This window comes from Balaenoptera musculus, chromosome 15 (assembly GCF_009873245.2).
Source record: "Balaenoptera musculus isolate JJ_BM4_2016_0621 chromosome 15, mBalMus1.pri.v3, whole genome shotgun sequence".
Lineage (NCBI taxonomy): Eukaryota > Metazoa > Chordata > Mammalia > Artiodactyla > Balaenopteridae > Balaenoptera > Balaenoptera musculus.
Genome location: NC_045799.1, coordinates 39646789 through 39674589, shown reverse-complemented (window position 1 = coordinate 39674589; position 27801 = coordinate 39646789). Strand labels below are relative to the sequence as shown.

Sequence of the window (27801 nt, the reverse complement as noted above, 5' to 3'; positions counted from 1 at the left end):
CCACCAGAGAAGTTAGTGAACAAGTCAGGGAAGCCCATGAAGAGGCCCAGCTTCCACATTTCCAGATTGGGAAGTCAGGGTTTCACAGAAAAGGCAGGATGGCTTGGAGGGGACTAAATGGAGTCCCTAGCAGTGTGCCCCATGAAAATCTGCTGTAGGATTGAGTGAATGAGAGGGAAAAAGGGGGCCAAGACTGGGAAATGTTGAGCAAGGAGGTGAGGGCCTTCCAGGACAGGAGAACCAGCATGAGCACTTGCTAGTGAGTGGAAATGAGAGGAACGGGACCTTGCAAGGACTTCTGGCTGGACCTCATGTGTTGCCTGCTTGGAGATGTGGTGTGTAGTGCCTGCTGAAATTGAACAGGTCTTCTCTGCAGGGTAAGCCAGACTTTCTGTTTCAAAGAGCAGTGAAAAAGAAATGCAGGGAAGAAAGATTTGTAGGATCCCAGGATCCTACCTGGGATGACAGCTGGCGTGGAGGCCCTAAAGTCAGTTGGACATAATTGAACTTTGGAACAAAGTGGCTGTCCTTCACCACCCTGCAATGACTGCAATCTTCTAATTTTACTCACAACCAGCTGGATCACTTGAGAGGCACAGAGCTTTTCTGAAGTTATCCTGATAAACCAGAGAAAACAATGCATTGTTGTTTTAATACCATTGAAATTAACTACTACCTACTATCTTCTTGTTCAGTTATGATGTTCTCAGTCCAGGTGAGAACAGTGCTTATCTCTGAGGTGCTCAAAGCTTTTGTGGCCATGATTTTATTTACTTACATGATATTCCTAAGAGGTAGGTTGTGGATAGCTGTAATAGAATTAGAATTATCTTCACTTAATAAGACAGTCACAGGGCATTAAGCAATTTCCCCAAGGTTATAAAGCAGGCAAAGTCAGGATGAAGTTGAATTTCTCAAGTCCACAGCACCAGGGTTGAATCAGAAAGAAGCTTTAAGTTAGACCTTTGAGATGTGACAGATTGGAACATGTTTCAGAAATAGCCATGGGGCTGACTCTTTGTCCTTCCCAGGTGGGTACTGGCAGTTGTCAACACTCGTGGGAAGGCTGACTGCCATGTGCATGCACTTGTGCTAGGCACTGGATCATTTAGGTAGTTTCTCTTACGGCTTCCATCCCCATGGAACTCATGCACTAAGGCGGGGATAAAATGTGTGTACAGAAATACAACACTTCAGGATTAGAGAGCAAGAAGTCTCCAGTGGCAACATCCCAGAAGTCTAATGTCATTCCATATTTATACATTTGTTCATTTTTTTCCTTCCTTTATTTATTTACGTTTTTAATTGCAGTAGAGTTGATTTACAATGTTGTGTTAGTTTCAGCAAAGTGCTTCAGTTATACACACATACACACACATATATATATTCTTTTTCACATTCTTTTCCATTTTAGGTTATTACAAGATATTGAATACAGTTCCCTGTGCCATACAGTAGGTCCTTGTTGGTTATCTATTTTATATATAGTAGTGTGTATCTGTTAATTCCAAACTCCTAATTTATCCCTCCCCCCCACCTTTCCCCTTTGGTGACCATGTTTGTCTTTTATATCTGTGAGTCTATTTCTGTTTTGTAAATAAGTTCACTTGTATCCTTTTTTTAGATTCCACATATAAGTGATATCATATGACATTTGTCTTTCTCTGTCTTACTTCACTTATTATGATCATCTCTAGGCATATTTGTTCATTCATTCATCCAACAAACACATATTGAGTACGTACTCCGTGCTAGCTACTGTGCTCTGTCCAGGTGACACAGTGGGGACCAGGAAGGACAGAACCCCTGACCTCATGACAGTGATGGTCTATATGTGAACCGCCCAATACAATAATCATTAGCCACATGTGGCTACTTACATCAAACTTAAATCATTCAAGTTAAATACATTTATAGATTTAGGTTCTCAGTTGCATGAGCCACATTTCAAATGTTGGACAACCACACATGGCTGCTAGCTACCTTACTGGGTGGGATGGTCACACAGTATTTTTGTCATCACAGCAGATTCCGTTGTTCTGAGGTCTGCAAATTGTGGCCCACAAGGCAGATCTGGTCTACCCCTTGCTTTTGCTATTTTCTTTCAAAATAAAGTTTTATTGGAACACAGTGACACCCGTTTGTTTATTGCTGTCCATGGCTGCTTTCACACTGCAAAGGCAGAGTTGAGTAACTGTGGCAGGGACTTTGTGTCCCAAAGAACTGAAAATATTTACTGTCTGGCCTGTTACAGAGAAAGTTTGCCAACCCCTGGTCTAGATGGAAATACAGACCAGAGCAAACACTTACAAAAAGGGAAATGAAGAATAAGTCAGGGACCTATGGAGTGGGTAGGACGGGATCTGACCTAGTCCAGGAAAAGAGAAAGGCCTCCCTAAAGAAGATGATGTTTAAAATAAGATCTGAATAGTCAGTAGGAGTTGATGAGGCACAGTGTTCCCAGCAGGAGGAAGAACCCGAAGAACTGTGGGGAGGGAAGGGGGTAGGGTGGTGGGCTGGCAGGGGTAGTGAGGGGGCAGGCATGGCTGCAGGTCGGTTCTAAAAGGGGAACTCCATCCACTTTGTGCATCATTAGTACTCCAGGGCTTAGAAGGGCATCTGATACGAAGTAGGCATCCAATAAATCTTGGATGAATCGGCGGGGAGGTTGTGCAGAGTTCTTAAACCGAGCTTAGGACCACAGGCTTGATCCTGACAAGGGAAGCCATTGACGAGCTGTAAGCAAATGCCGGCCTAAAAACTTGATCTGATACGTGTTTTCAAAAGGCCCCCTGCAAAGCCATGCATGTGAATGGGTCTTCGGGGAGCCCTGACATACCAGTGATTCACAGTGATTCATGGTTGTAAGGTCGGTAATTTTGAGAAAGATAAATATCATATGATACCGCTTATATGCAGAATCTTAAGAAAGATGATACAAATGAACTTATTTGCAAAACAGAGACTCACAGACTTAGAGAATGAACTTATGGTTACTGGGGGAAAAGGATAGGGGGTGGAGGGATAGATTGGGAGTTTGGGATTGACATATACACACTGCTATATTTAAAATAAATAACCAACAAGGACCTACTGTATAGCACAGGGAACTCTGCTCAATATTCTGTAATAACCTAAGTGGGAATAGAATTTGAAAAAGAATAGATACAAGTATATGTATAACTGAATCACTTTGCTGTACACCTGAAATTAACATACCATTGTTAATCAACTATAATCCAATATAAAATAAGGTAAAGTCTCTCTTGTATCCCTTGCAGAAGAGTATTTGATGAAACATACTCGTTCCATTGATCCTGAACTTTTGAACCTATGACCAAAAATCAAAAGGAAAGTGTCTCCTAAGCTGCATGAAAACGAACCAACACCAGAGGCGTGCTTTGCCATGGAAGTGAGGTGTGTACTGTAGCATTTCCTTCCCGTGCCAGGCAGCCGATGACTCATAGGTGAATTTAAAAAAGGGTGGGGCTCTGGAAGCACACAAAATGTGGTGGGCTGAGCACAGGGGACTGAACTTGGATTAGAAACAATGGCTTTTCTCTTTGAATCAAATTGAAACAATTTCTTCTGGCACCTTGATGATGCTGAACTACCATCTCTGGACCCCAACCAAAACTTCTCATTCCCTGAACACGGACCAAAGAGTGCCTGCCATTCAGCAACCTGAAGAAGCAGAAAACCCCCCTACCCAGAAAGAGGGAAAGTTGCCGAGGATTCCATTGTTCTTCCTTCCCCGTGTGTTTATCAGGATTTGGCTCATGGCTGTACAGACCTATTCTCCTTGCCTCCTTCCCTCCTCTGCCTGTCACCCTATAAAACCACTCACAATTTATGCACATCAAGAGCAGCCTAGGTTCATCTTCAATCTATAACCTGGCTTATCTTTTGCTTGCCTTTGAAGACAGAATGTGTCCTTAAAGAGGTGATGCTTAGTTGAATGTATACAGTTTTTTTGGCTGGAATCTTTGGTGTTCATGGAAGGTAGAGCATATCTGATTTTCCATGAAAACCTTTTGCTTCTTGGGAAAGTAAGCATAATGTCTCCAAACAACCAATTCCCCAAGAGTATGACAACACAACAATTTGTTTCTTTGCTTCCAAAATATCTGATAACATCCATGGTCACAGCTATAATTATCTGATTAACTTTTCTTATGTGGCATATAATGTTGAAAAAAAAGTAACTTCTCCCAGAGCAGAGCTAGTCTTGACTAGTTTTTACCTGTACTCCTGAATCAACTATTTAAAAATTCCAGGCATTTTTTTTTAGCCATCATTATTTATGAGTCCTAAGTAATGGCTGGGTGCAAAGCATGAGTCATCTGATTGGTATAAAGATTGATATTACACTTAAAAAAAGAAAACTGACATTCGTGACCTATTTATTTCAGCCATTGTATCATTTTCCCAGGTCACTATGTGGAGAACTTCTGTATCTTAGTCTGTAGACACCTGATTCAGTGGTTTTGTGAAGAATTGACCCATGGGAAGCATAACCCCATAGACAAAATGCCAGCCCCTTTTGCATAAACTTACAAACCAATCCGTCAAACCTTACGTCGGTTGTGAGATTTTCCCAAGTACCCCTAAGTTATTTGCATGGTTTGGCAAAAGCTGTTATTGCCAAGGGCTCCTTCGGGGTTTGTTTTGGATTCTGTACTATGAAAAGCAGTATTGTGTAGAGGCTCTAGAAACTGGCAGTGGACAGGTGTGTGTCTTGCCCTGGATTGGCCATTTTGAGATATTGGGCAAGTGTGCCTCAGTTCTGTTCTCTATTCTATTAAGTGAGAAATGTGTCACTAAGATCTAGAAAACGAGATAACATGCTTCTCTGAGATCTGAGATCATTTCTGCCATGATTATTCCAGTGTTTGAGATGATCTGGAGCCTAGTTTCTTTCAGACTATCAGAGTAGGTGACTGGGAAACATGTTATGTTGCAAGACCTAAGAATCCTTAACGCGTCATCAATGTCATTGCCTCAGGGAGGCTCAGCAAAGGAACCAAGAAATTAATTGACTCGTGCTCCCCTGCTGGGTCTGGAAGCAAGCCTTCATGATGGCACATGTTTGAAAATGAAGTTGAGGCTGCACAAGGGCTCAGAAGAAGGTAATTCTGGGGAGGACACATGCTACATGCCATAAGGATGTAAAGACAAAGGTCAATGATTTTTAAAGAAAGATTTATAGGAAGTTGTGTCTGGTGTGCCATGTAAAATCACTTTGCTGCCTGGCTATGGAAATCTAAGGTAGAAACTAACATTTTGCAAGACTTTTAGAATCTTACAGATTTTAAAAAATTACTAAAACTGACTCCCAAATCTGCTCTTCTGAGTAAGTGTAATAACCAAAATAGCACTTTTTCTCTTGCTGTGAATTAATCTGCTGAAGAATAGAGGTGCTGATTTTTTTTTTTTACTTCCTACCTGTTCTTATAAAGGAACAGTTGACATAGTTGTATGCACTGAGTAAGGGTTTGAAAAATACCTACGTGTCCAGTCCTTTGAGACATTCCTGAACTTAGAGTTAAAAATGTCTGGGATTCTTGTCCAGCTCTGTCCCCATCATCCATGTGTCTTTGGTCTCATTATTTTTCTTAGCTTTGTTTTTTTCATCCCTAAAATGGGTCATTAGCACTCAAAACTTCACAGCATTGCTGTGAGAGTCCAATGAGACGTTGGATATAAGGATCATTATAGTTGATGCTGAAGGTTAAAGGGGCAAAACATTGGTTGCATTTTAAAGAAATCATTCTAACCATGCATGCGCCACCATATTTACTTCTTACAACGACTCTATTGGGCAGGCACTACTATTATCCTCATCTTCCAGATAAGGAAACTGAGGCACAGAGAGATTAAGCTGCTTGTCCAAGGTCATAGAGCGGCCGATGTGAAGCTGAAATTCAAGCCCAGGCAGTGCGAAGGGGAGGCCCTGCTCCCAACCTCTATATGATGGTTCAGTTCACTAGGACAGTAGGGCGGCAGGAGGTGGCAACAATTTATGTGATATTAGGGGTCAAAAAATCCTCCTATTACATGCCACCCGTGTGGGTGATTATCTGACCTCTTTGAACCTTGGGTCCTTATACGTGAAATTTGAAAGCAATAGGTGAGAATTAACAATACTTCAAAAAGCGTAAATACATGGTGGGACCTTGTGTGTGGCAGCAATCATTAACTGTAATTAATACTGATTTCTCTGACATGGTTTTCTAAGATAGGCAAAGAAGGAGGCTCTCTCCATGTGGCTCTTATTTTAGGAAATAGGAGAGGTCTTTACATCTTCCATGAGACAAATGCAATTTTGCATCATCAATTTTGAAATTGAAGCTAAAGAATTTGCAATAGCAGATACCACTCTGAGCCATCAAATACTGTAGTCCCTGGCTGTTTGCTTTCACAGGTTGGAGGTTTCAGAAACAAATGCACCTTTCCAGAAAGGGCCTTGGTCTGGGTATCAAGAGACCAGAGTGGGGGAGAGTGCCTCACACTGGTGTGACCTCTGAGACAGTCACTTAGCTTTGTTGAGCCTCATTCCTCCGCGTGTAAGAAGACAGGGCATGGTATGGAATTTTAAGAATTTCTACAGTGAGTTCCCTTCCTGCCAGCTGGATTATACTCCAGACAAAAAGGGAAAATGGCTCTTGAACCCGTCAGAATTATAGGTTTACAACAGGGGAGTTTCTCGAGTGAGGTAGCCTCCTGCTGAGTCTTTCATCTCACTAGATGAATTTACACTTGATTCAGCTCACGGTTTTATAAAATCTTTGCACAGTCAAAACTATATCTGCACATTTTGTCTCAAAAGAAGAAAAAAGAAAGAACGATGGACAAACATTGAAATCTGGTTAATAATTTGCATGTGGAAGAGTTTAGGGATGAAGTCTATTGATTCTCCAACTTTCTTTGAAATGCACCAAACATATGGTTTGATGGCTGGATAGAGGGACAGATAGACAAATGTGTGATGAAACAAATATAGTAAAATGTTAATTGCAGTTTCTAAGTGGTAGGTATATGAGTATTCAGTGTAGAACTCTTTAATTTTTCTGTAAGTTTGCAAATATTCACAATAAAATGTTTGAGGAAAAGGCATTTTTTTTCTTCTAGTGATAAAGACACAGACCCTGGGGCCAGTCTACACTAACTAGAGGTTTAATCTTAGACAAACTTACTTAACTTTTCTATGACCAGTTGCCTCATATAAAAAATAGGGATAGTAATAGTATTAAAGTCATAAGGTTGTGGGAATCAAATAAGTTTGTATTTAGAAAGTTCCTAGCATATAGTGTGATGGAAAAGTTTGTTAATTGAAATTTTAAAAATCATTTCATATACAGGGTTATGAATGGGAAAGCAGATTACTCTGATTTTTCTTGGACATTCAACCCTGAGAATGCAGAATTTTATTCAAACCAGATGACAGGTCTATATACCTTGAGGTATTAGTCATTTTCCTTCTAATCCAGGCATATTTCATCTCCTATTAAGAGGTAGTAGAATCATCAGGATAAATCAATAATATTTAATTTCTATTTTCATCTCCTTCAAAAAGTTCCACCTCCTTAAAGCATGTTCCCTGACCCCAAACTTAGAGTATACATAATATCTGGATATCGATATAAAAGCACGTAGTTACCTGGTCACACAAAAATCTAGTGATTTAGCAATTTTTAAAAAGAAGGCAGCGAATAGTAGTCATGTTCTCCAACAAAGGATGGGAAACCTTTAATTAATAGGTAGGTAAATTACTAATAAATTAGTAATTAATTAGTGTATTAATTAATAAGAGGTTATACACCTTGAAATCTGCAAGAAGCTTGTGTATCATATGAGTGGGGCCTTTTCAGTCTTTTAAAGAACCAAGCCTGTGGACAGCAAATGGCAATTAAAATAAACAAAACAAACTGAAATCCGAGTTCTTACAAACACTAGATTAGTAAAAACAGGTGGTCTTTAATCATTGCACAACTATTATTGAGCACCTATTGTGTACAGGCTCCGGTCTAGGTTCTGGGGATTTGGCAGTGAGATAGAAATCTCTGCCTGGGTGGAGTTCCCATTCTAGAGCCAGAGGCAGACAATAGATAGGAAATAAATTCAAGTGTGTGTGTGTGTGTGTGTGTGTGTGTGTGTGTGTGTGTGTGTGTGTGTGTGTGGATGGTGTTAAGTACTAAAGAACCAAGCAGGATCAGGAAAGGGAGTCAGGAAGAAAGCATGTTGCAATTTTAATAGGATTGTGAGTAACATTTGACTTGAAAGGAGGGAGGTGCAGGCACCTGGATTTCTGGGAAGTGCAAATGGGAGAGGATGTGGGAATGTCCTGAGGTGGGAGGATGCAGGGCTGCTGGCTCTAGTGTGGCTGGAATACACTGAGCACTGGGAAAAAGGGCAGGAGATGAGTCAGTGAGGACCAAGCCATGGCTCCTTGTGGCCAATGTAAGAATTGCAGCTTTTACTCTGAGTGAAATGGGAGCCATGGGAAGGATTTGGGCAGAAGACTGAGATTTTGATATCATTTCAACGGGATCATTCTGGCTGCTGTGTTGAGAATAGTCTTGCTGGTGGTAGTGGACGGGATGGCAGGGGTGGAAGCAGGTTATGGCAATTTAAAAATATGACCATGAGTTCTTTAATAATCTTCCCGTTAAGAGTTGGGAAGGTCCTATCCCCTTGAACCCGGTGGGCTTGTTTGTGACTGCTTCAACAGGGTAGATGTGAAGCTGGGCTCTGAGGCTAGGGTATAAAAGGCCATGAGATTTCTTCATTTACTAGAAAACTCTCTAGAGCCCTCCCTGCTGTAGAAGCTGTCTGAGGCAATCCTGCACACAGTCCTGGCTTGTCCTTTTTTTCAGCCGACCCAGCTTGGACATGGTAGTGAGGACGCCATCTTGCAGGTGAATCCTCCTGGCTCAGCTCTTCTAGGTCCAGCCAATCGAGGCCCCAGGTATCATGGAACAGGGAAGAGCTGTCTCCACTGAGTCTTTTCTGAATTCCTACCCAGTGGAATCCATGAGCATAACAAAATGGTTGTTTAATGTCATTCTGTTTTGGGATGGGTTGTCATTCCGTAATGAATAACTGGGACACAGGGAAAAGGCATGAGGCTCCCGTAACAATCAAGGTGAGACGTAGTGGTAGCTGAGACCAGAGTGGTTGCTGTGGGGAGGTGAGGAGTGGTCAGATTCTGGATATCCTGTGAAGGTAGGATCATGAATTTGCTGACTTATTGAATACGGAAGGAAAAAGTCATGAACGATACCCAGGTGTTTGGTTTGAGCCACTGGAAGATTAGAGTTGTCATTTACTGAGATGGGAAAGACTATAAAGGAAACACATTAGGGACAGAGGGAGGGAGTATCGGGGGCTCAGTGGAGGGAGTATCGGGGGCTCAGTTTTGGACATGTTAAGTTGGAGATGCCTTTGGTCATCCAAGCGAAAGATCAAGGAAGCAGTTGGAAATGACATATATATATATATATATACATACATATATATATATATACATACACACACATACATACACACACACATACACACAGCTGCACATATATACATGTACATATAGTAATGAGACAAAGTCAGATCATCAGGAGAAATCTGCAGTTAGAAAAGAGAACGGGTACAAGGACTGAGCTTTGGGTCACTTTATTGTTCAAAGATCAAGGAGTTGAGGAAAATCAGGAATAGACACTGCAAAGGAACAGCTGGTGATATAGGAGGGTCATAACCTGGAAGCCAAGAGAGAAAAGTGCTTGAAGGAGGAGGAGTAATTACTTGTGTCAAGTGCTGCTGACAGACCAAGTAAAATGAAGCCACCATTGGATGAGGGAATTCAAGGATTTAAGACTATCATTTATTGAGCACCTATTACGTGCCAGGCATCGTACTGAACACTCTTACAATAGCAGTAGAGGTGTAACAGCTGCAGGCAGACTTTAATAGATAATAGCCACTATTTATCAAGTACCTACTACACATGTGATAGTTACTGGGAGCCTTACATACACTCTCTCATCTAATCTTCACCATTGCCTTGTGAGGTATGGACCAGAGCTGTGACGCTACTTCCCCAATGTGGCACAGCTAGTAGGGAGCAAAGCTAGCACTCATACCCAATTCTGCTGATGTCAAATCTTGTCTTCCTGCTATCATTCTTCCTTAAGTGGTTCCCTGGGAAATCCTGAGGGGTGCTGGGGTATGAAAAGCCACCAGGAAAGAAATATCTTCCTGGGGAGTTCATTTATACTCAAGGTTTTCAAGGAGGATATAAAAGTAGTTTTATAGTAAAATAAATATTGTTAAAATAGTATTATAAAGTGGGGTACAAAATTCTAATATAAATTTTTAAATAAATTAATACCACATGTGGGCTTGTGGTCTGAGTCACTTTGGCTTATGTTTGGTTTTCTTTCCTTGGTAGATCAATTTATGAATTCCTTTACCCTGTCTTCTCTGGAAAGGCTGATTTGTTGGTTTTTCTGAGCAGAGTGTGAGAGCTGAAGTTCTTAACCTGGGGATCTGAGAAAGTCATGGAACACATGAATCCTCTACATGGAAAATTCTGTAATACAGAAAGTATTTATCAGCTTCTCAAAGGATTTTTCACTTCCAAAAAGATAAGCTCCACATGGCAGAGAAAGAACCGTCAGGTATAAGTTGTAGTTGACAGGATAATCATAATTTACACATAGCCTTTTCCTGGGCAACTTTTGAAGGCCCAGTTATACCACATCTAGAGAATAATAATGGTGACCAAGCTATATGAGTGCATTGTCTAACAAAAGGTTTGTGTGTCACTTCCTACAAAGTCTGAGAGATGAAGTTCGAGCAGTGAAATGGTATCAGTTCTACGACATTTTGTCATCTAATATTTGAAATCAGGGTTGGTCAGAGAAATCTAGTACAACTGGTTGGGTCATAATTGTTCCTAAAACTTGCATACTCCAGGATCAAGTATTAATATAACAACTCAGGAAAATTAAGATGTAAGATACATCTATTGCTTTTAAAAAATATAAAGTAAGTCTAAATTAAGAAGATCCAAATTCCCTGAATCACTCTATTTATGACCTCTTATTTTTCTCATCCTATTTGCCTATAGTTCAGAGATTACAGATCTGTGGCTGGTAGCAATGTCTCATTGAACTCTACACTATTGGAAATTTGAAGCATTAGATGCCAATACTTAAAAATCAGGATATTCTCTCTCCCTCCCACTCCATCTGGATTTCCAGTTTCTTTTGAAAATCATAAGATCTGTCAACATAGGACCTGTTTTCTCTCATGGTGACAATGAGCTTTGTTCAGGTAAACCCATGCTGACCACTTCCTGTCGTCCACACCAGGCCTTACCAGCCTGCTGGGCATTTGTAATCTTAACCTCTGCTGTAATCAAATGATCTTCAATGTGGCAAAACTTTTGGTTGAAGCAGGATTTAGAGGGAACTGTGATGGATGAAGTACATTGTGGAGAACAATTCTGAATACTTCTCTGAACTATGTTCATAGTGTTCGTTTGTTTGTTTCCAAAGGTTTAATCTAAATTGTGAATTACTGGGCCAATGACTTTCTTTCTAATATGGTGGCAACAACTTCTTCTCACATGAATTTACAGGTTGATATACTTTAGAATTCCAGTAAAACTACATTAGTTCAGGCCAGTTGAGACAAGGTGACAATACTTAGTAGAAAGATTAAATCAAGTGTATTTCAAAATAAATGTAGTAGATTTCTTGAGAGTAATTAGGTTAACATCAATCTACCTCTACTTGTGTTTCTAAAGAGAATCATTTTCTAGGAAACTTTAACCAATAGATAAAATTAATTTATAATTGGCAGATATTAAATATACTCTAAGACACGTATTCATTTAATTAACAAAACATCTGAACCAGAACACATACATGCTTCTTTGCCTGCTCTTTCTTCATAGATAAGGCAACAAACTACAGACCTCCTCAGATTGAACAATTACACTTCAGATTTGACAACATTCAAATGATTGTGCTTTTGTATAGTTGTTATTTGAGTTCATTGTATTTGGTTTTACCAGCCAGACACTTATCTTAAGCATAAAGTCCTTATGCAAAACACAAAATAAAACACAACAAAAGTGTAAAGCTTAGGGAAAGGCATCTTTGCCAAAGATTGATGGCCAAAACAAACTCTTTCCTCAAAATGAAAGCACTGAAAATGGTTGTAATGAGACTGTACAATGATTTTTCTAGGCATTTTAAAGAAATAGAATATACATGTGTTTACATGTTTATTGTTGCTTAGCAAACCACCACCATACTTAAAACAACAGTCATTTGTTTGCTTGGGACTTCCCTGGTGGCACAGTGGTTAAGAATCCGCCTGTCAATGCAGGGGATACGGGTTCAAGCCCTGGTCTGGGAGGATCCCACATGCCGCGGAGCAGCAAAGCCCGTGCACCACAACTACTGAGCCTGTGCTCCAGAGCCCACGAGCCACAACTACTGAGCCTGCGTGCCACAACTACTGAAGCCCGCGTGCCTAGAGCCCATGCTCCACAACAAAGAGAAGCCACTGCAATGAGAGGCCCGCGCACCACAGCGAAGTGTAGTTCCCACTTGCCGCAGCTAGGGAAAGCCCACGCACTGCAACGAAGACCCAATGCAGCCAAAAATAAATAAATAAATAAATAAATAAAGGTATTAAAAATAAAAAGTCTGATAAACAAAGCCAGCTTAAAAAAAACCCATTCATTTGTTTGCTTAAGAATCTGTAATTTGGGGTTTCCCTGGTGGTGCAGTGGTTAAGAATCTGCCTGTCAATGCAGGGGACACAGGTTTGAGCCCTGGTCCGGGAAGATCCCACATGCTGCAGAGCAACTAAGCCCATGCACCCCAACTACTGAGCCTGAGCTCTAGAGCCCACGAGCCACAACTACTGAAGCCCGCGTACCTAGAGCCCGTGCTTTGCAACAAGAGAAGCCACCGCAATGAGAAGTCCGCGCACTGCAATGAAGAGTAGCCCCCGCTCGCCGCAACTAGAGAAAGCCCACGCGCAGCAACGAAGACTCAACACAGCCAAATAAATAAATTTATTAAAAAAAAAAAATCTGTAATTTGGGCAGAGCCCTGTGGGGACAAGTCATGTATACTCCATGAAGTATAATTGGAACAGATAGACTCCAGGGCTGGAGGATCCACTTCTAAGATAGCTGACTCACACAGTTTACAAGCTGGTGCTGTGTCTTGCCTAGGCGCACAGCAAGGATACTTGGTTTCTCTCTATTTGGGCTTCTCTTGAGCTGCTTGGGCTTCCTTCCAATATGGTGGCTGGGTTCCAAGAGTGAGTGTTCTACGAGGACTGTGTTCAAGCTTCAGGGTTTTTGGTAAAGACTCAGTTTGTTTAAGGTCCTCAAAGCAAAATGGCCTAAAACCAGTGACTAAGGGTCCTGATAGTAAAGACAACTTCATCCATATCACAGAGGGGAAAACAGGCCCTTGTCTGCCCTACTGCACTAAGAACTCAGCAGGGTTTCTTCTTTCTGGAACATACTTTTTAAGCCATAATTGAGGCTCTCAGTGGGAGCCAATTTCAACTGAGTAACACCCAAATATATCTGAGCAAATAGGTTCTGGATGGTCTCTCCTTCAGAAAGAGCTGTTGGAAAAGGCAGTAGCCTCCCTGATATGTCCTGCTGCTCTTAGGGAAGCTTCAGTGTCCAAAGATATCCACAGTCTTGTAGGAGCACTTAGTAATGAACCTTTAGGATCCTGGCTCTTGTCCTTAGGAATGGTTGTAACCATTTAGCTAAGTCTCTAGCCTCAGACACTAGAAGGTGGTTATAAAACCAAGATAAAAGTAGAGAGAGAGAGAGAATGGCTTTGACGGCATCTCTACCCAAATGAGAGACTTCAGGGTCAGAATGGTCCAGAGGGTGAGAAGGCCAGTGGCCAGTGTTACGGCCATTTTAGGGGCAAAGAGTGTCTTGAGTGGTAGTGGTCTGATTCGATACAATGACGAATAGATGGTGGGTATTAGTATGATTGCCCTCGTGCAAAGAATGAGAGTTGAGTATTTTCTCTTCACATTATACTCATCTGGGAGAGGCCAGACCTGAGGTTTTTGGTAGACACTTCCAAGGCTAGGGCAGTGCCTTTTGTCAAGAGGGGAACCTATTTGGGGAACCACAGCCTATTCACACACAACCCAGGCTCCAGAGTGCCCACCCCCCACACACAACTCTTTCATTCCAGTGGACACACAAATTTCCTTCACTGAATGGCGGGCTGGCCCCCAGCCAGCCCCACCTGTGTCCTGTGATCTTAGAACAATCTCACTGCCCTACCTCCCCACCCCCGACCCCGGTTCTCCTGCACAGGTTCCTTGCCCAGCTTCTCATTTTGCAACGGTGAAGCTGCCTGTTTGGCTCTGCTAATCTGTTCCCAAGCAGGTGAACTCACCCCTGCTGTTCGGAGCAGAGGGCCTGGGCATCCAATGGGAAGCTGGCGATGGCCTGCCTGTTCGTAAGCAGCTTGCAGACCCGGCTCCCTCTTTGAATGAGCTGACAACATTTCTTGGGTTCCTCCTCCTCCTCCTCCTCCTCCTCAGTACATTCCCCTCAAACATTCTGTCAGAGCAGGAGCCAAAAATTTAAAAAAAAGTATCACATGGGAAAACAATTCAAAGTCTGTTCGGTTCCTGTGTGCAGCCTGTAACAATAAGCCGCACTTTCTGAAGTGTCTTAAAAAGGAATGCTTGTGATGTCAAGTTTCAAAGAAAGACTTTGGCCCCAAATCAAGCTGTAAGCTATGACAAGGCCCCACCAAACACCAAAAAGAAGTCCCCTTTTAATCAGAGAGGCATTCCTCATGTACCAGGGGAAAATGCCACTTACTCCACATAATCCCAGCAGCGTTTACTTTCACTTCCTTTATTTTTCCCCTATGAAGTATGGTGAATGTAGTCTGTTGTGATTTCCTGATAGACTGAAATTTAGCTGGAGAGTTTTAGCTTTCACAACTGTTTTCTCCAAAATGCTTGAGAGAAAACAAAAGTCTAGCAGGGATGTTTTTATGTTAAGGGTTTAAGGCTCTTGGATCTACGTGTGTCCTCTCTTGTACAGAGAAGAAATTCTCTCCTTAACCCACATCCAAACTTTTTAGTAGCCAAGCATTTGAAATTAGCTGAAGTGAAGAGTCAAAACACAGAAAACACTTCCTGCCAAGAACTTTCAGCTAGGACAGCTTCAAACAGCTTTACAACAAATATTGAAACGTTCAGGTCATTCAGAGTAAGGGGGAGAGATTGCCTCTTACCTGGGCTTCTTTCACCATCCCGTTCCTTGTGCAGTTTTTTCTGTGACAGTGGTCACTCTGATTGTGAAGTGTTCCATTGCAAACAGCACCACCTCCAGGATCAACCATTTGTGTGAAATTGATGGAAGCGGCAGGTTTTCCTCCAAAGGCTCTTGGCAAGCTTGTGTTTTGAAGCTGGTGAGGGAATGGGATAAAGCACTTCAGACTGAGTGCTTGAAGGAATCCTACCAATCAGGCTTTTCCAGAAGAAGAGCGACAGCCTATCTTTTGGGAAGATCTTTGAAACTAAAAACAAATGATTACCTTTACACTCTTCAAATCAGAATGTGGCCTCCATGGTAACAGAACTGCTCCTGAAACTACAAAGGAGATTGCCAGCTCCTTGCCTGGACTGAGGCAACCAGGAGGCTGCAAAGCCAGTGGCAAACTGCTAGGAGGCCAGCAGGGAGGTGGAGAATCTTTTAAAGACACACACACACACATGCCACTGTACACTCCCCAGGTGTCTCCTATGGAGGACAGTCACTGCCGAATTGACGTCTATCCCCTTCTCACCTCCCTCCTGCATCTAATTACATTTTTGTTTGTAAACCAAAGTCAAAGTCAACACTTCTTTTTGAGGTAAGATAACATTCAGAAGTGGTTGCCAGGGGCCACAGGGAGGAGAGATAGGAAGCTACTGTTTAATGGGTACAAGTTTCTGTTGGAGAAGATGGAAAAAGTTGGGGCGACGGAGGACGGTGGTGATGATTGCCATGTGAATGCCACTGAACTATACACTTCAAAATGGTTAAAATGGTCAATTTTATGTAATGTATATTTTACCATAATACAAAAATGGCAAAAAAACAATTCAGAACCCACCTTATGTTAAAACCAGTGACATCGGGATTTCCCTGGTGGCTCAGTGGTTAGGAATCCACTTGCCAATGCAGGGGACACGGGTTTGAGCCTCGGTCTGGGAAGGTCCCACATGCCGTGGAGCAACTAAGCCCGTGCGCCACAACTATTGAGCCTGCGTGCCACAACTACTGAAGCCCACGTGCCTAGAGTCCATGCTCTGCAACAAGAGAAGCCACCGCAATAAGAAGCCCGTGTACTGCAACAAAGACCCAATGCAGCCAAAAATAAAATAAATAAATAAATTAATTAATTAAAAAAAAAATTTCTTGGTGAAAATGAAAAACAACAACGACAACAAAAATAACAGTGACATCAATGAGAGGTACTGACTCATCCAGAATTCCAGTAAGACAGAAATCTGGGAGACAGGATATTTGGTTTCTCATTATGGCTGCATCACCTTGATCATGTGACCTTGGGAAAGCGATATTTCTCTCTTTTTGCCTCAGTTTCTCCAGCTATAAGATGAGATGAAACATTTTTTATGGGCTAACGTCTGATGCAGTAGTTTGTTACAGACACAGGTGTTGTGAGGCAGCATCCTAATCCTGACACCTCTGGTTTACTCATCAACTCTTATTCTCTCAATGCACCAGTCACCAGAGAGGTCTGTTTTCTCCTCTCACCATCTAAAGGCATTGTGGTGACATGGTTGGTTGGACAGTGTCAATCATTTACAGCCTGTTGAGTCCTCCCAGGCTCGCCCTCATGGTTCTCCTGAATGGAGGCTTCTTTAACATCAGGCACTTAGAAAAGAAACCCATTTATTGGGTCAGTAGGCACGAACAAGCAAGAAACACAAGAAAAAGACAGACACAGTCCAGTTGTCAGAGCCTCATTTCCTGGCTCTCGGTTCTCTTGGGCAGGGTTTGTTTCCCCTCTAGGACGATGTGGCAAACAGAGGAAGTGATCATAATGCCTCTCCCAAGCATGATTAGCCTGTGAAGGTGTCCTTTTCCCCCATCCCACAGAGACCTAGAGGAATAAAATAAGGTCTTGGGCCAAATGATGGAATTAATACCAAGTGTGCCCTCCCTTTTGTGTTTCAAGATGAGAATTTTTATTGCATTTCTCCCAACCTTTGTTATCAGAGCAGAACTTGTCTCTTCGGTGGCTGTTACAGTAGGATTTGGGAGTTGAAACTGTGTTGGCTTATTTCCTTCTAGACTTAACACAAAAAAGAGAAGAAAAGGGAAGAGGGAGCACTGATAACTGCTGGCGTGACTGCCTCAGTTTAGAAAGACACACTGAAGACATGGTGTTATTTTGACTGAGCTCTACTGACCCTTACGAAGTTATTTTTTGAATAAGGATTTTGAGATAAAACTTATGAACCTTATAAGTTTCCTCCCCTTCTCTTTTTTTCCCCCTCTTCTTCCCTCATCACTGTCCTCTTTTGAATTTCCTCTCATCCTTCTTCCTCCTCTTCATCTTATTCTTCTAATTTTTCTTTATCTTTTTCTTTTTTCTTTTTTTTTTACAAGGGGACAAAAATCACAAATAAAGAAAACATGTCAAGGGGAGGGGAGAGGGATAAATTAGGAGTTTGGGATTAAAATATACACACTACTATATACAAAATAGTTAATCAACAAGGACCTACTCTATAGCACAGGGAACTATAGTCAATATCTTGTAATTACCTATAATGGAAGATAATGTAAAAAAGAATATGTATATTTATATGTACATGTATAACTGAATGACTTTGCTGTACACCTAAAACTAACACAACATTGTAAATCAACTGTATTTCGATAAATTTTTTTAAAGAAAGAAATGGAAGCATGTCAAAATGCTGAAATCTTCTTCTTTTTTTTCCCTTCCTAATCTCAATTGCCAAATTTAGGTAACCATACATTAACCTTCAGGGAGTATCCACTACATGTTCTCACTTTTGAAACTTGTCTACTTGCCATATTGGAATATGTGAATTTCTGTGTGCACAGAATCATCCTAACACTCCAACCATCTGGCATCAGGTACCGTGGATGTGTACAATCAGTGTGTCTATTGTTTCATATCACCTCCAGTCAAAATAAGTGTGGAGGTCTGTTTGAGTGAGTGGTTGCTTTCAGTTTTAAGATATCAATTGCTATTGGTCTGAATGTTGTATCCCCCCAACATTCACATGTTGAAATCCTGGCTCCCAAAAGTAAAGCTATTAGGTGGTGAGGCTTTTGGGAGGCCCCTTATAAGAGGACCAAGAAGCTCCCTTGGTCCTTCAGCCATGTGGGGTTACCTCGGAAAGGTGGCTGCTTAGGATGCAAACCCTCACCAGACACCAAATTTTCTAGTGCCTTGATCTTGGACTTCTCAGCCTCCAGAACTGTGAGAAATAGATTTCTGTTGTTTAACAGCTACTTAGTTTATGGTATTTTGTTACAGCAGCCCGAGTAGGCTAAAAACTCAATCAACACTAAAACACAAACTAAATATCGAGTATGATTCTGTGTCTCTGAATAACTAAATGTATTTCAGATCAACCAGTAAACTCAACAGATGTTTGAATAACTACTATATATTGGGCTATTTGCTCAGCCCTTTTACACAACAATGAAAAAGACTGTTGCAATCTCCACCCTCACAAGACCAAGAGCAGCACCTGCATATCTTCTACTTAAGAGATGTCTTAATTGAAGCAGCACTATTTGCAATAGACAGGACATGGAAGCAACCTAAGTGTCCATCGACAGATGAATGGGTAAAGAAGATGTGGCACATATATATAATGGAGTATTACTCAGCCATAAAAAGAAATGAAATTGAGTTATTTGTAGTGAGATGGATGGACCTAGAGTCTGTCATACAGAGTGAAGTAAGTCAGAAAGAGAAAAACAAATACTGTATGCTAACACATATATATGGAATCTAAAAAAAAAAAAAAAAGGCTCTGAAGAACCTAGGGGCAGGACAGGAATAAAGATGCAGATGTAGAGAATGGACTTGAGGGCACGGGGAGGGGGAAGGGTAAGCTGGGACAAAGTGAGAGAGTGGCATGGACATATATACACTACCAAATGTAAAATAGATAGCTAGTGGGAAGCAGCTGCATCACACAGGGATATCAGTTTGGTGCTTTGTGACCACCTAGAGGGGTGGAATAGGGAGGGTAGGAGGGAGGCTCAAGAGGGAGGGGATATGGGGGTATATGTATACATATAGCTGATTCACTTTCTTATACAGCAGAAACTAACACAACATTGTAAAGCAAGTATACTCCAATGAAGATGTAAAAAATAAATAAATAAACCTGCCCATTAGTGTATTAGAGGCAAAGATCTAATTAATTAATGATGCCCTTGTGGTATTTCCTGAAGGGACGTTTTTTCTTGCCTAGATACCAGCTTCTAGGGGTAGACAAGAAAGGGGTGCTCAGAGGCTTGATAATGTGTTCTGAAAAAGCTCTGGGAACAACTTAGAGATGGAAAGTTGGCAGAAAATGGAGGAAACAAACAAAACAAATGGTCAGAATTGTACAATGTCTAGTAATCCATTAATTCTCAGTGATTCAATCTTTACTCATATAATAGTGGGTGATGCTGATGCAAAAACTAAAGTTCCAACAAGTTAGATGACTCTTCCAAAGCCACATGATTATGTGACAGAAGTATGTTTTGAATCTAGAATTTCTGGGTCCAGAGCAAGTCCCAGATATGATATCTCTCTTTCAGCTGTTATCTTGAAAATCATCAACCACCAAGAAGAAAAGAAAAACAGAAACTGTTATGATTTTGGAAATTTCATTGAATTGGCCAAATAATAAAAAATATTTTATTTTGCATTCCTAATCCATTAAAACCCTGTGATTTATTAAAAAGATGTAATGACATTGCAATATCTACTGGAATTTGATACTCTGGGATTCCTCTACAAGGAAGTACATTTCTCAAAGAATTCAGTCTGGAAAAGTTCTCAGTGTAGAGACAATTCAGCTCCAAAGCTTTTCTCATCCATAGTTTGTAAACACCACGAAAGAAGAAGGCTAGATACCAACATTACAGATGTCAGATATTAGTCTGTTTTTTTTTCTATCAAGACATTCGCTAATAGGATGGCAATGCTATTTTAAGTTAGAAAAAAAAAATAGTTATTGATTATTACCCCAATGTCTGCAACAGTGGGAAAATTCTGCTTTTCTTCATGGAATAATTCTCCAGGGACGAGTGTCACCCAAGCCCTTATAGTAGCAATTACCTTCAGAATGTCCCTTAGCAAAGAACAGGCAGCTTCTCCTACCAGTGGATATCTCAACTCCTTGCTTATGAAACCAAACATCTATTAAAGAAACCCGAAAACCTTCAGGGCTCAGACTTTCAAAACATAGACTTGGTACTTCTAAGAAGTACTTGAAAGCCACTATTATAACTCTAGATACTTGAGGATGAGCTTCTTGAAGTCACTGTATTTTGGAGGCAAGGGAGAGCTACCCAATTTTGTTAACCTCTCAAGCATTTTTATTTCTGTCAACATGACTTTCTTTTTTTCCATAAGGGGTTCTTTGTATAAAGGCAATGAGGACTTACCTACTAGGTTTTTTTTTTTTTGAATTTTATTTATTTTTTTTATACAGCAGGTTCTTATTAGTTATCTATTTTATACATATTAGTGTATATATGTCAATCCCAATCTACCAATTCATCCCACCCACCACCCCACCCCCCTACCCCCCTTTCCCCCTTTGGTGTCCATACATTTGTTTTTTCTACATCTGTGTCTCTATTTCTGCCTTGCAAACCCGATCATCTGTACCATTTTACTAGATTCCACATATATGCATTAATATACGATATTTGTTTTTCTCTTTCTGACTTACTTCACTCTGTATGACAGTCTCTAGGTCCACCCACGTCTCTACAGATGACCCAATTTCACTCCTTTTAATGGCTGAGTAATATTCCATTGTATATATGTACCACATCTTCTTTGTCCATTCATCTGTCAGTGGGCATTTAGGTTGCTTCCATGACCTGGCTATTGTAAGTAGTGCTGCAATGAACATTGGGGTGCATATGTCTTTTTGAATTATGGTTTTCTCTGGGTATATGTTCAGTAATGGGATTGCTGGGTTCTATGGTAATTCTATTTTTAGTTTTTTAAGGAACTGCCATACTGTTCTCCATAGTGGTTGTATCAATTTACATTCCCACCAACAGTGCAAGAGGGTTCCCTTTTCTCCATACCCTCTCCAGCATTTGTTGTTTGTAGATTTTCTGATGATGCCCATTCTAACTGGTGTGAGGTGATACCTCATTGTAGTTTTGATTTGCATCTCTCTAATCATTAGTGATGTTGAGCAGATTTTCATGTGCTTCTTGGCCATCTGTATGTCTTCTTTGGAGAAATGTCAATTTAGGTCTTCTGCCCATTTTTTGATTGGGTTGTTTGTTTAATTAATATTTAGCTGCATGAGCTGTTTATATATCTTGGAGATTAATCCTTTGTCCATTGATTCGTTTTAAAATATTTTCTCCCATTCTGAGGGTTGCCTTTTCATCTTGTTTATAGCTTCCTTTGCTGTGCAAAACATTTTAAGTTTCATTAGGTCCCATTTGTTTATTTTTGTTTTTATTTCCATTACTCTAGGAGATGGGTCAAAAAAGATCTTGCTGTGATTTATGTCAAAGAGTGTTCTTCCTATGTTTTCCTCTAAGAGTTTTACAGTGTCTGGTTTTACATTTAGGTCTGTAATCCATTTTGAGTTTATTTTTGTGTATGGTGTTAGGGAGTGTTCTAATTTCATTCTTTTACATGTAGCTGTCCAGTTTTCCCAGCACCACTTATTGAAGAGACTGTCTTTTCTCCATGGTATATCCTTGCCTCCTGTGTCATAGATTAGTTGACCATAGGTGGATGAGTTTATCGCTGGGTTTTCTATCCTGTTCCATTGATCTATATGTCTGTTTTTGTGCCAGTACCATATTGTCTTGATTACTGTAGCTTTGTAGTATAGTCTGAAGTCAGGGAGTCTGATTCCTCCAGCTCCATATTTTTCCCTCAAGACTGCTTTGGCTATTCGTGGTCTTTTGTGTCTCCATACGAATTTAAAGATTTTTTGTTCTAGTTCTGTAAAAGATGCCATTGGTAATTTGATAGGGATTGTATTGAATCTGTAGATTGCTTTGGGTAGTATAGTCATTTTCACACTATTGATTCTTCCAATCCAAGAACATGGTATATCTCTCCATCAGTTTGTGTCATCTTTGATTTCTTTCATCAGTGTCTTATAGTTTTCTGAGTACAGGTCTTTTACCTCCTTAGGTAGGTTTATTCCTAGGTATTGGGGATTGCGTCCATAATTTCTCTTACTGAACTTTCATTGTTAGTGTATAGGAATGCAAGAGATTTCTGTGCATTAATTTTGTATCCTGCAACTTTACGAAATTCATTGATTAGCTCTAGTAGTTTTCTGGTGGCATCTTTAGGATTATCATATCATCTGCAAACAGTGACAGCTTTACTTCTCCTTTTCCAACTTGTATTCCTTTTATTTCTTTTTCTTCTCTGATTGCTGTGGCTAAAACTGCCAATACTATGTTGAATAAGAGTGGTGAGAGTGGACATTCTTGTTTTGTTCCTGATCTTAGAGGAAATACTTTCAGTTTTTCACCACTGAGAATGATTTTTGCTATGGGTTTCTCGTATATGGCCTTTATTATGTTGAAGTAGTTTCCCTCTATGCTCACTTTCTGGAGAGTTTTTTTTTTTTAATCACAAATGTGTCTTAAATTCTGTCAGAAGCTTTTTCTGCATCTATTGAAATGATCATATGGCTTTTAATCTTCAGTTTGTTAATATGGAATATCACATTGATTGATTTGTGTATATTGAAGAATCCTTGCATCCCTGGGATAAATCCCACTTGATCATGGTGTATGATCCTTTCAGTGTGTTGTTGGATTCTGTTTGCTGGTATTTTGTTGAGGATTTTTCATCTATATTCATCAGTGATATTGGTCTGTAATTTTCTTTTTTTGTAGTGTCTTTGGATTTGGTATCAGGTTGATGGTGGCCTCATAGAATGACTTTGGGCGTCTTCCTTCCTCTGCAATTTTTGGGAAGAGTTTTAGAAGGATGGGTGTTAGCTCTTCTCTAAATGTTTGATGGAAGTCACCTGTGAAGCCATCTTGTCCTGAACTTTTGTTTGTTGGAAGATTTTTAATCACAGCTTCAATTTCATTACTTGTGATTGGCCTGTTCTTATTTTCTATTTCTTCCTGGTTCCAGTGTCTGTTGTAACTTCTCCTTTTTCATTTCTAATTTTATTGATTTGAGTCGTCTCCCTCCTTTTCTTCATGAGTCTGGCTAAAGTTTTACCAATTCTGTTTATCTTCTCAAAGAATCAGCTTTTAGTTTTACTGATCTTTGCTACTGTTTTCTTTGTTTCTATTTCATTTATTTCTGCTCTGATCTTTATGATTTCTTTCCTTGTACTAACTTTGGGTTTCCTTTCTTCTTCTTTTTCTAGTTCCTTTAGGTGTAAGTTTAGATTGTTTATCTGAGATTTTTCTTGTTTATTGAAGTAGGATTGTATTGCTATAAACTTCCCTCTTAGAACTGCTTTTGCTGCATCCCATAGGTTTTGGATCATCATGTGTTCATTGTCATTTGTTTCTAGGTATTTTTTGATTTCCTCTTTGATTTCTTCAGTGATCTCTTGGTTATTTAGTAACGTATTGTTTAGCCTCCATGTGTTTGTGTTTTTTACATTTTTTTTCCCTGTAATTGACTTGTAATCTCATAGCGTTGTGGTCGGAAAAGAGGCTTTATATGATTTCAATTTTCTTAAATTTACCAAGGTTTGATTTGTGACCCAAGATGTGATCTATCCTGGAGAATGTTCTGTGTGCACTTGAGAAGAAAGTGTAATCTGCTGTTTTTGGATGGAATGTCCTATAAATATCAATTAAATCTATCTGGTCTATTGTGTCATTTAAAGCTTGTGTTTCCTTATTAATTTTCTGTCTGGATGATCTTTCCACTGATGTAAGTGAGGTGTTAAACTCCCCCACTATTATTTTGTTACTGTCAGTTTCCTCTTTTATAGCTGTTAGCATTTGCCTTACGTATTGAGGTGCTCCTATGTTGGGTGTATATCTATTTATAATTGTTATATCTTCTTCTTGGATTGATCTCTTGATCATTATGTAGTGTCTTTCCTTGTCTCTTGTAACATTATTTATTTTAAAATCTATTTTATCTGATATGACTATTGCTCCTCCAGCAATACTCTTTTGTTTTGATTTTCATTTGCATGGAATATCTTTTTCCATCCCCTCACTTTCAGTCTGAATGTGTCCCTAGGTCTGAAGTGGGTCTCTTGTAGACAGCATATATATGGGTCTTGTTTTTGTGTACTTTCAGTGAGCCTGTATCTTTTGGTTGGAGCATTTAATCCATTCACGTTTAAGGTAATTATCAATATGCATGTTCCCATTACCATTTTCTTAATTATTTTGGGTATGTTTTTGTAGGTCCTTTTCTTCTCGTGTTTCCCACATAGAGAAGTTCCTTTAGCATTTGTTTTAGAGCTGGTTTGGTGGTGCTGAATTCTCTTTCTCTGCTTGTCTGTAAAGCTTTTTATTTCTCCATCGAATCTGAATTGGATCCTTGCTGGGTAGAGTAATCTTGGTTGTAGGTTCTTCCCTTTCATCACTTTAAATATATCATGCCACTCCCTTCTGGCTTGTAGAGTTTCTGCTGAGAAATCAGCTGTTAACCTTATGGGAGTTTCCTTGTATGTTATTTGTCATTTTTCCCTTGTTGTTTTTAATAATTTTTCTTTGTCTTTAATTTTTGTCAGTTTGATTACTATGTGTATTGGCATGTTTCTCCTTGGGTTTATCCTGCCTGGGACCTCTGTGCTTACTGGACTTGGGTGGCTATTTCCTTTCCCAAGTTAGGGAAATTTTTGACTATAATTTCTCCAAATATTCTCTCGGGTCCCTTCTCTCTCTCTTCTCCTTCTGGGACCCCTATAATGCGAATGTTGGTGTGTTTAATGTTATCTCAGAGGTCTCTTAGGCCGTCTTCATTTCTTTTCATTCTTTTTTCTTTATTCTGTTCCATGGCAGTGAATTTCACCCTTCTGTCTTCCAGGTCACTTATCCGTTCTTCTGCCTCAGTTATTCTGCTATTGATTCCTTCTAGTGTATTTTTCATTTCAGTTATTGTATTGTTCATGTCAGTTTGTTTGTTCTTTAATTCTTCTAGGTGTTTGTTCTTTAATTCTTCTAGGTCTTTGTTAAACATTTCTTGCCTCTTCTTGATCTTTGCCTCTATTCTTTTTCTGAGGTCCTGGTTCATCTTCACTATCATCATTCTGAATTCTTTTTCTGGAAGGTTGCCTATCTCCACTTCGTTTAGTTGATTTTCTGGGGTTTTATCTTGTTTCTTCATGTGGTACATAGTCCTCTGCCTTTGCATTTTGTCTATCTTTCTGTGAGTGTGGTTTTCATCCCACAGGCTGCAGGATTGCAGTTCTTCTTGCTTCTGCTGTCTGCCCTGTGGTGGATGAGGCTATCTAAGAGGCCTGTGCAAGCTTCCTGATGGGAGGGCCTGGTGATGGGTAGAGCTGGGTGCTGCTCTGTTGGGCAGAACTCAGTAAAACTTTAATCCACTTGTCTGTTGATGGGTGGGACTGAGTTCCCTCTCTGTTGGTTGTTAGGCCTGAGGTGACCCAGCACTGGCGCCTACAGACCTTTTTGTGGGGTAATGGTGGACTCCAGGAGGGTTCACACAAAGGAGTACTTCCCAGAACTTCTCCTGCCAGTGTCCTTGTCCCTGCGGTGAGCCACAGCCACCCATGCCTCTGCAGGAGACCCTCCAACACTAACAGGTAGGTCTGGTTCAGTCTCCTATGGGGTCACTGTTCCTTCCCACTGGGTCCTGATGTGTACACTGCTTTGTGTGTGTCCTCCAAGAGTGGAGTCTTTGTTTCCCCCAGACCTGTCAAAGTCCTGCAATCAAATCCCACTAGCCTTCAAAGTCTGATTCTCTGGGAATTCCTCCTCCTGTTGCTGGACCCCCAGGTTGGGAAGCCTGACATGGGGCTTAGAACCTTCACTCCAGTGGGTGGACTTTTGTGGTATAATTTTTCTGCAGTTTGTGAGTTACCCACCCAGTGTTATGGGGTTTGATTTTATTGTGATTGCGCCCCTCCTACCATCTCATTGCAGCTTCTCCTTTGTCTTGGGATGTGGGGTATCTTTTTTGGTGAGTTCCAGTGTCTTCCTGTTGATGATTGTTCAGCAGTTATTTGTGATCCCGGTCCTCTCACAAGAGGGAGTGAGTGCACATCCTTCTACTCTGCCATCTTGAACCAATCTTTATCTCCTGGGCTGGTCCTCCCAACCCAGAAGGGGTCAGGGGTGAGGGTGGGCTAATGCCTTTCTCATCAAAAAACAGCCTCACAGATTCTTCATCCCAGATTTCCATAACTAGGTTTTAAATTAATATTTGGCATATTAAATTATAAATTGGGACCCTAGTAAAGTTCAATCTATAAACCTTATAACCTCTGTGTGAAATAAGATCAATTACTTTTGTGATTGTTAATTGAATAATATGCGATTGACATATGTTGAGTAGGCTAAATTCTTAAAGGAACAGTGCCATTTATAAACTTAGTTAATGCACTGCCTTCAAACTTTAAAACTTAATTAAATGGCTTTAAAATTTAAAACATAAAAACACTTGAATGTATTTTATTTTCTTTTAAGTACTTCAAATGGCTATTGGGGAAACTTTTATCCTGAGCAAGCAAAACCTTGCCAAGTACAAACATGAATCATATAATTTTAATATATTTAAATAAATTTATATGGTAATCAAATTCAAATATTGGGATACTGTCTATAAACTAGTTAATAGTTTATAAACTAGTTAATATTATAAACTAGTTAATATTCTGTTACATATACTAACTTAAATATTATAGATTCTTTGGCTCATTCACACACATACATTATTCCTAAACTTAATAAGCAAGTATTAATACTATGGGTTTGATTTTCTTTATTATGTCCCTATTCACATCCATATTCCCAGGATTGAAAATGCAGTCACCCGACTTTAAGGAACAAGTGTACCCTTTCGGCAAAGTTGAGGTTCCTGATATCGTTCCTAAGGGGAAAGAGAATCGACACAGGTGTGAGGGTTCCAAGGGCCTTGGAATTCAGGAAGGCTGACCCAGAGCCCCAGCGACTGGTTGGCCCCATATTTGCCATCATGTCAACTGGGAGCTCTGAGTTCACACTGCCCAGCAATCTGCTCCTGGTTGTTTATTTAGGAAGAACATATTCTGTAATCCTCCACCACTCATCTCTTTATTGTCACACTGTTTCTTGCAATGTTTTCACATTCTTCTCATTTAAAAAATCTAAAGTCATTTTACAGCATCTTCATGGATCCTGCTTCTTTTCACACAGTTGTTCCATTGTGTGTTCAGGCCTAGCTCTTTGGTTGTTTCCAAGATGATTTCAGTCCTTCTCGTTTCATGTATTGCTCTACCACAGACATCAAGTTCCTTCATTAGCTCATACAATATAAGATCAGTGTACTTAATAAAGCAGAACTGTGATAA

At 40.2% G+C, this 27801-nt stretch overlaps 1 protein-coding gene across 4 annotated transcripts in view; it reads right to left on the bottom strand.

Annotated features, from left to right (window-relative positions):
- The window catches only part of SPTLC3 (serine palmitoyltransferase long chain base subunit 3), a 131184-nt gene extending 115431 nt beyond the window's left edge, over positions 1-15753 (bottom strand). For all 4 annotated transcript variants that reach the window (XM_036827046.1, XM_036827049.1, XM_036827048.1 and 1 more), the window contains exons 1-2: positions 15618-15753; positions 15315-15488 (exon numbers count right to left, since the gene is read on the bottom strand). In XM_036827046.1, coding sequence (XP_036682941.1) covers positions 15315-15422 — 108 coding nt within the window. In that variant the 5' untranslated portion in view covers positions 15423-15488; positions 15618-15753. The remainder of the gene's footprint in view (positions 1-15314; positions 15489-15617) is intronic.
- Positions 15754-27801: the final 12048 nt, after the last annotated feature.